We start from the raw sequence: 12,324 nt of genomic DNA on the forward strand, positions 1-12,324 counted from the left end.
AAGACACCCAAGAGCACCATCTGCAGACCCCAACTGTCCAGACTCCCTGGCTTTCTCATTGACTATACCTCATCTCCTTCCCTCTAGGGAAGCAGGAACACCTCTATGTACCTCTTCTGGAGAGGCTGGGAATAGGTAGAGAGATCAGCAGTCCCAGGACCTGGCCCCAGCCAGCCCTCCCATCTCCCATCTCCGAGAGCATAGGCCCCTGCCACTGCCCACTCCCAGGAAGGAAGAAACCCACACGACTAACCAGTGTCTGAGAGCATTTTTATTAAGGGCAGCAGAACGGGATCACAGCATCTTAGAAAGCCTATTCTCTGCCGTGGTGGGGAGTGGGGGGCAGAGGGAAGGACCCGGCACACTTCAAGGAACCAGGCGGGTGTGAATTCCTGAGTGAGCTCGGGGCAGCGGTGGGTGGCTGCTCCACAGCTCGCCCCTCCAGAGGACCCAGCTTTTTGGTTTTGGAGCAGCCAGGGCTGTTTGCCAGCTTGCTCAGAGCCTACCCTGAGGGCACAGCTGGCAGGAGGAAGCCGCCCAGGCCCGAGGAAGAGACACCCACTGGCTCAAAAGCCAGGCCTCTGCTAATGGGGCCTACCCTGGGGTGCCAGTGCCAGGGCTGAAGAGTCCCTGAGGGGCTGCCGGCACGCAGGTATCCACCCGTGGTGAGCAGAGTGCAGTGAGGGGCTGACAGGCAGGCAGAGCTACATTGGCAGAAATATGAAGCAATGGGACAGTTTCCAAGAATGGCAACATTTCTGGATCCAGAGAAGCAACAAGAACAAACGGTGGCTTGTTTGGATAGCTTCTGACAGAATTTGGCATTTTATTACAAATTGGAGTGTGAGTGAAATAAAATCCATCATCACTTTTCTGCTAATGAAGAGACAGATGTGGAAAAACCAGTCCGGTGCCCTTGCCATCCTGGGCACACCAGAGTCTCCAGAAACCTGCCCTTGGCATACCTAGGACAAAAGCTGAGATCATGTACACACCGCAGGGGCCACGCGCCTGGACAACTGAACAATGTTAGGCCACCTAACCTGCCCATCACTCCCCACTTCTGCACAGGCCAGACCAAGCTGTCTTACACACCTGTAGGCCCTGGGAAGATCTCAAATTATAGAATTAAAATTAAAACAAAAAGCAAAGATTAAGTCATCTTCTTCACAGGATCTAGTCCCCCCCCAAAAGCCACAAAGGGAAGCCGCCAGTGGCAGAAGTGGGGTTGGTGAGACACGGCATTTGGATCTCGTCGGCTTCCTTGGGGTGTCAGAACAACACAGATTCTCTACTAGTTTGGGGACAGTCCCGTCTGCCTTGAAAAGACATTAATATTCAAATCTTTACAAGTTTATCTGATGATAAATTCTAAGGTCATTTTTATTTCTACAAAAAAAGGCAGTCAAAACAATATAAAACACATTGAAAGGATATTACTGAGTGAGCTTCAAGTGGAGCTTGACTCTGCAAAGGCTGTGAGTCCAAAGGGAGAGGGAAGTCCATCTTGTTCCTGGGCTGGGCCGGCTGCTCTGGAGGAAGGGGCCAGAAGGGACTCCGGCAACCCCGGACTGGTGCTTTAACTAGCTGAGTCCTCCCAATTCCAATCTTGCAAAGGGTCAAAGTGTGCCAAGGGAAGGCTGTGGCGGGGCCGCTGCACAGAGGAAGTGGAGAGTAAGCTCCGTGGCACATTCAGATGGAGCTCGGTGACAGATGAGCTGGGAATTTCAAATGGACATTCTGGCTGTAGCTTTGCCTGCACGGACCAGCAGATCTTCTAAAATGGCCGCAGACAGGAGTGCCAACCTGGGACCGCAGGAGCCCTTCTGGCGAGATTCATCACACACAGTGTGCACAGCATCCTCCTGACTAGCAGGCCCCCCCTTTCAGGGCCATCACAGACCTGTGGTTATAGGGTTTCTCTGCGCAGGCCAGGCCAGAGGTCAGGCACACATACTGACATCAGGGCTTGCCCAATTAACTGATGTTGCTGTGGTAACATCAGCTGGAGTTTCACACAAGAACCGGGGAGGAGGACTGAAGAGGGTTGTAGCTGTTTGCTTGTTTTTAGATTTTTAAAAAGGATATTATAAACTGGAATCAGAATTTAAACCAGCTCCCACACTGGGCAACAGTCCCACACATGTGAGAAAAAGCCACCAGGACCGCCAGGGCTGTCTCTTCTTCTTTGTGGAGGAGGCGGAGCCCGGGTCTGGGGAAGTAAGTAAGTGAAAAATAAACTGCCAAAAAGTGGGAGTGGCAAGGGTAGGGAAGAAAGGGTACCACAACTTTTTTTTTTTTACTTTTTTTTTTATAAACCTTATGGGCTAAATGTAACTTGAAGATTTTGGATAAAATTGGACAAGAAAAGAAACACCATTGTTTTGAAGTAGATTGAAGCAGTGATTTTTAAAACAAAGAGAGCAGAACTAGAACATCTTAAATTTTTAATCCTTTCTTTACAGGTTACCTAGACCACTTTTGATTAAGAAAACTGTAGAAAGTTAGTAACTGCCACAAGCGAACGCCAGGCGGTGGCACGTGTCAATTTCCACAGAGTCCTGCTTTGCGGGGTGTCTGAATGCACTGCACGGGGTCTCTGCTCACACCTGCTGGAACCAATCGTGGCAGATTTTAGTCCACAGGTCGCTTTTCCCCATATTTCTTTGTAAACTCTTCAGCATTCTTACAGAATTTTTTACGGTCCTTAGAGTATTCTTCAGCTAGGTCAGCCCGAAGTGGGTGCTCGGGCTGGGGGTCATTCACCAGTGCTATGAGGGACTGGATTACTGCCAAGAGAAGGACAAGGCATGGGGGGTTAACACAGTCTCAGAAATGGCACAGGCAAGAGGCAGCTCATCCCAGGAACAAAACTGGCTTTACCACTGGTTTACGGCTAATGTGCTTTTCAGCCAAAGCACCCTCTATTCATCCAGAATTCTGACCACCAGAACTCAACTCGTCTTTCCTCTGTGATTAGGAGAAATTGATGGACAACAAACAGCTAACACTACGGTGTATAACTGTTCATAGTGATGTGTTTCCACCTCCAGGAAGCTTTCCTGACCTGACACCTGGGGAGGTCTTAGCCCTCAGTCACTCCCAGCCCTTTTTTTGGCTGGGGTGGGAGAGGGGGGAAGAGGAAAGGGAGGAGGGAGGGACAGGGTCTCACTCTGTCATCCAGGCTGGAGTACAGTGGCACAATCTTGGCTCACTGCAGCCCTGAACTCCTGGGTTGACCTCAAGCAATCCTCTGGCCTCAGCCCCATGAGTAGCTGGGACTACAGGCGTGCACGACCATGCCTGGCTAATCCAGCCCTCTTGTCTCTTCCAGAGATAGGAGGCCTAGCGTTGAACTGCTCACTCTCACACATGCACGCAGGGTCACTTTCTTCAGGGCAGGACTGGGTAGAACTTCCCTGCATCAGCCCAGCATCCAGCACCATGCTCGCCTCAGGGAAGTTTCCATAAAGGTGAGTAGGCACTAGAAAAGGTATGTGGTGGCGCAGCACTTGTCAATGCGCAATGACCAACTCTGGAAGACCCTTAGGAGTTTCTGAACCCTCCAGAAAGAGTAACTGAGGCCAGCCGATGGGAAGCTGACAACCGCCATCATATCACACTGTCAAGACCACAGGCAGACATAACACCGATGGCTCTGATGGGTGGTGCCAGTGTTCCTACTAGGTGCCACAGCCCAGACGTGCCCTGGGAAGGAAGGATAGTGGGGAATCAGAAGCAGCTGCTACCCACACCTCCTCACATACTTTGCCACAGTTGCTCCCTGACCCCCTCAGGACCGGCAACCCCAGAATGTTTCTTCTCACTGTAAAACACTGCCCCTCTTTCCAAACCGCTGATGCCACAAATTCCTTCCTCTTTTTTTCTAGACAGTCTTGTTGTCACTCAGGCTGGAGCACAGTGGCTCATATACTTTACTTCACTGTACCCTCAAACTCCTGGGTATAAGCGATCCTCCTGCCTCAGCTTTCTGAGTAGCTGAGACTTACAAGCACATGCCATCATGCCCAGCTAATTTTTTTTTTTTTTTTTTTTTGAGACAGTCTCACTCTGTCACCCAGGCAGAGTGGTGCAATCACAGCTCACTGCAGTCTTGATCTCCTGGGCTCAAGCAATTCTCCCTTCTTGGCCTTATTGAGGGCTCATATTGTTCACCCAGCATTATAAGAAATGGATTAAAATGCTGATGCTGGCCGGGCAGATCACCTGAGGTCAGGAGTTCAAGACCAGCCTGGCCAACATGGTGAAACTCCATCTCTACTAAAAATACAAAAATTAACCAGGCATGGTGGCTCACGCCTGTAGTCTCAGCTACTCAGGAGACTGAGGCAGGAGAACTGCTTGAACCCAGGAGATGGAGGTTGCAGTGAGCCTAGATTGTACCACTACACTCTAGCTTGGGGGACAGAGCAAGACTATAAATATTTATAAATATATATATAAAATCTACACAAATAAATATATTTATAATAAATAAAACAAAATGCTGATGTTGTTTTAGTCATGCTCAAAGGCATAATCATTCAACAGCACACACTAAGTGAGAGCCACAGCACAAAGTACTCCTGGCCAGGCGTCCAAAGCCCACCTGTCTCACCTCTGCTTCTTATGGTGCCTGGTAAGAAAGGGAAAGAGAGGGCTCTTGTGACCACAGCAGGTAGAGGTGAGGCAGTGGGGCAGATGCAAGGAGGGCATGGCACATGCAAGGCTGGTAGGTTCCACGTTTGCTGCGGGTGGGGGTGGTTGGGCAAGGAGGGTGGACTGTGAACAGCAAGCAGGGGCAAGGGGCCTGGAAAGCTCTCTGCAGGCCGGGGCAGCCTCTAATTCAGTCTCCACACCTCCTCAGGGGTAGATGCTATCACCTCCCTGTACAAACCACCTGTACCTATAGAGGCAGCAGGCCCTAGAGGCATATTTTTATTTAATCCATTTATTTAATAAACATTTAATGTTTAATAAATACTTAATGTTCATTTACTTAATAAACATTAAAATAAGCACCCAAGACTCCCTCCTGTCCTGTCCAAGCAGAAAAGCAACCACAACAGGGATACTCTTCCAAAGGACGCCGCCACAGCCTCTCTAGAAGTCCGCCCTTGGCTCAATGGCCACAGTGTATTTCAGTGCACACCACCCTCAGTGTGAGACTGGCTCCCTTTTCCTGGCTGTTCTTGACTTCAGGGTTGGAAACTGCCTGAGAGCACAAATAGGTGGCTCCCCTTCTTTTCTCATGATTAGAAACGGCCCTCCAATAGGAGAATTACTAACACATTAGCATTTTAGAAACCTCACTGGGCTAAGGACAGGCTTTGTTAGGGGTACATTCAGGAGTTTTCACCTCACTCTGATATGAATATTTAGGCTCTCTACTTCTCACTATTATCACCTTGGTAACTAATGCAGGGGTTGGTGGCTCACACCTGTATTCCCAGCACTTTGGGAGGCCAAGGAGGAAGGATCACTTGAGGCCAGGAGTTTGAGACCAGCGTGGGCAACATAGCGAGACCCAGCCTCTACAAAAAATAAAAGATAAAATTAGCCGGGCATGGTGGCACATGCCTGTAGTCCCAGCTACTTGGGATAGTCCCAGCTACTTGGAAGGCTGAGGCGGGATGTTTGCTTGAGTCCCCAATACTGAGGCTGCAGTGAGCTGTGGTTGTGCTACTATATTCAGCCTGAGCAACAGAGCGAGAACCTGTCTCAAAAAAACAATAATAAAATAAAAGTTAAAAATAAAAGACCCTTTTTTTTTTTTTTTTTAAGGATGCCAGAAAGGCAACGCTGCGCCCGAGTGCTGCTGGGAAGCACCGGTTTGGCCTGAGGGGGCCACTGGGAGGCTGGGGGCTGGGCCTGTAGATACAAGCTGCCACAGAAGCAGAAGCTGGGCCTGAGCGGAGGCCATGGTGAGGCCACAAGCTGGGCCTGGAGAGTCCACTGGGAGGTGGATGCAGACACGGAGTGGAAGCTGGACCGGGAGGGACCTAGCACAGGCAGAGGCCAGGCCTGGTGAGGCTGGGCCTGGAGATGAAGCTGTGGGCCTCTACAGGCCACCAGGAGGCAGGAGGTGGCACAGGAGAATCAGTGAGAGGCATGAGCTGGGCCCAGACAGGCCAGTAGGAGGGAGGAACTAAGCTTAAGCTCCACGCCAGCCTGAGGTGAGGTCTGGGTCCACAGAGGTTTGCCAGAGGCACGAGCTGGGCTACAATGGGCCAGTGTAAGGGAGGCCCTGGGCTCGTAGACACAGCCGCTAGGCAGGCAGGCAGGATGGATTTTGTCCACGGGAAGCCACTGGCAGGCAGCAGCTGGTCCTGGGTAGGCTGCGGGGAGGCCAGAGTTGGGCCAGAAGAGGGCACTGTCAGGTAGTAGCTTGGCTCATGCCTGTAATCCCAGCACTTTGGGAGGCTGAAGCAGGTGGATCACCTGACATTGAGAGTTCAAGACCAGCCTGACCAACAGGGAGAAACCCCATCTCTATTAAAAATATAAAAATTGCCGAGAGCGGTGGCTCAAGCCTGTAATCCCAGCACTTTGGGAGGCCGAGGCGGGTGGATCACGAGGTCAAGAGATCGAGACCATCCTGGTCAACATGGTGAAACCCCGTCTCTACTAAAAATACAAAAAATTAGCTGGGCATGGTGGTGCGTGCCTGTAATCCCAGCTACTTAGGAGGCTGAGGCAGGAGAATTGCCTGAACCCAGGAGGCGGAGGTTTCGGTGAGCTGAGATCGCGCCATTGCACTCCAGCCTGGCTAACAAGAGCGAGACTCCGTCTCAAAAAAAAAAAAGATCCATTTCTCAAAAAGATGGTATTTGTCTATTTCATTATTTTCTAAAGTTTCACTTTCAGTAATTGGATTAAGTCTGATTTTTTTTTTTTTTTTTTTAAAGACAGAGTTCCACTCTTGCTGCCCAGGCTGGAATGCAATGGTGCCGATCTCGGCGCACCACAACCTCCACCTCCTGGGTTCAAACGATTCTCCTGCCTCAGTCTCCGAGTAGCTGGGATTACAGACATGCAAGTCTGAATATTTTTAAATTTACTTAGTAATTCTGATAAGTATTTCATTCTTTTTTTTTTTTAGACAGAGTTTCACTCTTGTTGTCCAGGCTGGAGTGCAATGGTATGACCTCAGCTCTTACCGCAACCTCTGCCTCCTGGGCTCAAGCAATTCTCCTGCCTCAGCCTCCCCAAGTAGCTGAGATTACAGGCATGCACCACCTCGCCCAGCTCATTGGCTGGGCTAGTTTTGTATTTTTAGTAGACAGGGTTTCGCCACGTTGGTCAGACTGGTCTCGAACTCCCGACCTCAGGTGATCTGCCCACCTTGGCCTCCCACAGCGCTGGGACTACAGGCGTAAGCTAATGCGCCCAACGTATTTCATTCTTTCCCTTTTCCTTTGGGTGCATTTCTGGCTCCTAAGCTAAACGATAATAAACTTCAGCTGAAATGAACTTGTTTCGCTAGTGAGAACATTGACAGTTATGTCTGCTTTACAAACTACAACTGTGGCCCTATCTCGACACTTTTCATATACAGGACAGCACGTTACATTATATTTTATAAGCTGCCCAGCCCTGGGATCTTGGTCTCTTTGTTAAGCCAAATGCTCCTCAGAAGTATTTTTTTCTGCAAAATGTATGCACTTAAAAACATACAATAGGCTGGGTGCGGCAGCTCACACTTGTAATCCTAACACTTTGGGAGGCTGAGGTGGGCAGACTGCCTGAGTTTAGGAGTTCAAGACCAGCCTGGGCAACAAGGTGAAACCTACTAAATTTATTAGAAATCTCTACTAAAATACAAAAAATTAGCCTAGCATGGTGGTATACGCCTGTAGTCCCAGCTACTCAGCAGGCTGAGGCAGAAGAATCACTTGAATCCAGGAGGTGGGGGCTGCAGTGAGCCAAGATTATGCCACTGTACTCCAGCCTGGGTGACAAACTAGACCTGGTTACCAACCCCCAACAACAACAACAACAAAACAAAAAAAACCCTGCACAACAAAATAACTAATTTTACCTTCTACTCTCACTATATTATCATCAGAGAATAGAGCTTATAGTATTTCCTTCCTTTACTTCTTTTGAGACGGAGTTTCGCTCGTTACCCAGGCTGGAGTGCAATGGCGCGATCTCGGCTCACCGCAACCTCCGCCTCCTGGGTTCAGGCAATTCTCCTGCCTCAGCCTCCTGAGTAGCTGGGATTACAGGCACGTGCCACCATGCCCAGCTAATTTTTTTGTATTTTTAGTAGAGACGGGGTTTCACTGTGTTGACCAGGATGGTCTCGATCTCTTGACCTCGTGATCCACCCGCCTCGGCCTCCCAAAGTGCTGGGATTACAGGCTTGAGCCACCGCGCCTGGCCTATTATTTTTTTTTGAGACAGAGTCTCGCACTGCCACCAAGGCCGTAGGACAGTGGCAAGATCTCGGCTCACTGAAGTCTCTGCCTCCTCGGTTCAAGCAATTCTCCTGCCTCAGCCTCCCGAGTAGCTGGGACTACAGGCGCATGCCACCATGCACAGCTAATTTTTTGTAGTTTTAGTAGAGATGGGGTTTCACCATGTTGGCCAGGATGATCTCCATCTCCTGACCTCATGATCCGCCTGCCTGGGCCTCAAAGTGCTGGGATTACAGGCTTGAGCCACCTCGCCCAGCACCTTTTGTTCTTAATGACAGTTTCTCTGCAACAGTGGAAGTAAGCAGTATCTGTAATTTCCCTCTTCCTTTTCATAAAAATCCAGAGAGCTTCATTCTCATAGAATAAAATGTCAATGGTACCTTCCCTACCCAAGAAGATATGCAATGCTATAGCCTTCCATGGAATGTGCTAAGAAATATGTTTTTGTTTTGGTTTCTTGTTTTGTTTTGTTTTGCCTTCCAATTAGCTGGGATTACAGGTACCTGCCACTGTGCTCGACTAATTTTTGTATTTTTTAGCAGGTATAGGGCTTCACCATGTTGGCCAGGCTGGTCTCGAACTCCTGACCTCAGGTGATCCACCTGCCTTGGCCTCCCAAAGTGCTGGGATTACCGGTGTGAGCCACCGTGCCCAGCCTGAAACAGTTTCATCAGCCCCAAAAGAAAACCCACTCTCAGTAGTCACTTCCTATTCTCCTCCTCCTCCTAGACCCTGTCAATCACCCTGACAATCACTACTCTCTCTCTCAGTGGATCCACCCTAGTCTGAGCATCCCACATACAGATGAACTTTATCTGTAGTACTTATGTTCTATAAACTTGCCATGAACATTGAATTAATGATACTGAATTACTGCTCCTAAGGGAAACAAAGGTTTAGGTTCAAACAAGCCTCGCTCAAATTTTTGCCAAGTGATTAATATATATAACTTTGTTTTATGTGTACTTAAAAACACCTTATTTAATAGGTAATACTGATTCAATAGCACTGTAACTCTTGCCCAAATGAAGCTTACCTAACACATGTATTTTCTCCAGAAGGCATATTGTGACCTTCCTGTGCTCAGGAATACTAGACAGCACTTTAGCACCACATTTGGGGGCCAAAGCAAAATCATCAACAAAAAGCACAAAATGCAAGAAGTGTGTCATTAAAGAGACAACTTGCTTCAGTAGAAAGCTGAAACAAGAAGGGAGGGCATCGCACTGCTAAACCACACAACCTCACTCAGCTGGAACACGTGCATGGGGTACTTCAATTTTTTTGCTGCTCTGCAGATGCACATGTCTGTGACTGACCACAAGTCCCGAGAGTACTGATTCTGGGGCTAAAAAAAACTTTAGTGAGTAGGCAAAGTCGTAAACATAGAATCTGTGAACAATGAGGCTCAACAAGTGGAATCAGATCATATGTGGCCTTCTGTGGATGGTTCTTTCATTTAGCATATTTTCAAGGTTTATGTACTATGAGACAATACTTCATTGCTTTTTATGGCTAAATAATATTTCATTGTAGAGATACACCACATTTTGTTTATTCACTCACCAATGGATGGACATTTGGGCTCTTTCCACTTTTTGTCCATTGCGAATAACGGTGCTACGAACATCTGTGTGCAAGTTTTTATTGGGCATGTTTTCATTTCTCTTGGGTAGATATAGCTAGGAGTGGAATTGCTGGGTCATATGAGCATCTTTTCACATTACCATTTATTCCATTATGCTTAATTTTCTGTACTTGCGGATGGCTAAAGTGAGCTAGAGATTGTGAATTGAGGAAGTCAAAGAACTTCAAGGCTAGATCTGAGAGGTCATAATTGGGAATGCTGACATTTCTAAGGACAAGGGTAGGAGATGAAAATCATAAGCAAGGGCTCTGGGGACAGAGGACGAGCACTGGAAGATTACAGCAGGAGGGTAGCACAAGTAGCTTCTCCTTCCTTTTATTTTTTAGACAAAGTTTCGCTCTTGTTGCCTAGGCTGGAGTACAATGATGTGATCTTGGCTCACTGCAACCTCTGCCTCCCGGGTTCAAGTGATTCTCCTGCCTCAGCCTCCCAAGTAGCTGGGATTACAGGCATGCGCCATCACATCCAGCTAATTTTGTATTTTTAGTAGAGACAGGGTTTCTCCATGTTGGTCAGGCTGGTCTTGAACTCCCGACCTCAGGTGATTCACCCACCTCAGCCTCCCAAAAGTGCTGGGATTATAGGCGTGAGCCGTGAGCCACTGTGCCTGACTGCCGCCTTCTTCTTCCTTTTTTTTTTTTTCTTTTTTTGGTACAGGCGAGGTTTCACCATGTTGCCCAGGCTGGTCTCAAACTCCTGGGCTCAAGTAATCTACCTGCCTTGGCCTCACAAAATGTTGGGATTACAGGCATGGGCCACTATGCCTGGCCTCAAGTGGCACTTTCACTTCCCATATTTAGGAAACAAATGAAGGAATGGTGAGGCATTTAAAAAGACAGCTTTGCAAGACAGTGGTGGTTGAACTAGCAGTCAGGAAATAGCACCAGAGAAACAGGGATGCCCATCATATGAAGAATCAGGCAGATGGGAGGAGTGGCATGTCCAGAAGAGCTGCCATTTGAGAAAAGCAGGCCCAAGTGGGCCTGAGGAGCCAGCAAGGGGACTCAGCGTCCTTGCCTGCCTGCTCGCCTCTGCCATCACGTCCCCCATCCTGCATGCCCTCTGCAGAGTTCCACTCCTCCCATATCAAGAGCTGAAGTCTATTTTCTCTCTCATTAAATCTGGACTTTCCTGACCAAAAGAATCCAGGGGAAGTGACATTGTACCAGTTCTGTGTCTTCATCCTGGAACCCTGAGACCACCTTGCTATGAGGAGGTCCAATCTAGCTTTGTGGAGAATAAGAGAACACAAAGAGAACCAAGGTGCCTTAGCTAACACCATTCCTACACATGTACGTGATGCCTACCAGCACTTCCCAGCCAAGCTGAGCTCCCAGCTCAATACACCTGCATGAGTGACTCCAGGAACAAACGGTGAGCTACAGAATCACGCAGCTGAGCCCAGCCAACCTCCAGAGTAAAAAATAATAAACTGGTGTTACTTTAAGCCACAAAGTTTTGACAGGGTTGTAATGCAGTAACAGATAACAAACATGGGAATGTGGCCGTCAAGTGCCAGGAACAACATTCTTGATGTATGTGAGGATGGAATCAAGGCCATGCCACAAACAATCTAAATAATAATGTTCTAGGAAGGAATCCTCAACTGTCCCAAATCACAGAATAGCAATTCTGGTTCTGCCCATCATGGCACACAGAATAGCTCCTATATCAAAAATTTTACCTTAAAAATCCCAAGTCAATAGTATCTTTTACAAAAAAATAAAAAGTTGCCCCTAAGTTATTTGGCTCTTTGGGGGAAAAAAAAAAAAAAGCAGACAGTCTGAAAAAGCAAAGCATTTTGGCAATGCACCTGGATAGGAAGGTAAAAATGTGAATAATCCTGCCACAGCCTTCTACACAGCAGCCCCATGAGAAGTGCAAAGCATGTGCATCCATCTCCTGAGAGCCTCTCTGGCCCTGGCCCCCGCCTCTCAGTCTATAGGTAAGGAAGGAGTCCCAGAATTCTTCATGGCCAGAGCCTGAGGTGCAGGGCTTTCCTGGGCAGCCTGGCCTGGAGGACTGCCACTCCCCAGGCATGGTTTAACAGACGTGACTCAGCAAGGACTCCAGGAATTATTGAACGCTCTTGATCAAATGCATCTATAGGTTTTCGACAGTGCCGGGCGCGGTGGCTCAAGCCTGTAATCCCAGCACTTTGGGAGGCCGACGCGGGTGGATCACGAGGTCAAGAGATCGAGACCATCCTGGTCAACATGGTGAAACCCCGTCTCTACTAAAAATACAAAAAAT

At 48.4% G+C, this 12,324-nt stretch overlaps 1 protein-coding gene across 3 annotated transcripts in view; it reads right to left on the reverse strand.

The window, feature by feature from the left end:
• Nucleotides 1-253: 253 nt before the first annotated feature.
• UBE2L3 (ubiquitin conjugating enzyme E2 L3) overlaps nucleotides 254-12,324 on the reverse strand; it is a 49,822-nt gene continuing 37,751 nt past the window's right edge. For all 3 annotated transcript variants that reach the window (XM_017518623.2, XM_037734949.1, XM_037734947.1), the window contains one exon: nucleotides 254-2,789. In XM_017518623.2, the coding sequence (XP_017374112.1) occupies nucleotides 2,635-2,789 (155 nt within the window). In that variant the 3' untranslated portion in view covers nucleotides 254-2,634. The remainder of the gene's footprint in view (nucleotides 2,790-12,324) is intronic.

The sequence above is a fragment of the Cebus imitator genome, unplaced genomic scaffold, assembly GCF_001604975.1.
Source record: "Cebus imitator isolate Cc_AM_T3 unplaced genomic scaffold, Cebus_imitator-1.0 Scaffold690, whole genome shotgun sequence".
NCBI classification, from domain to species: Eukaryota; Metazoa; Chordata; class Mammalia; order Primates; family Cebidae; genus Cebus; species Cebus imitator.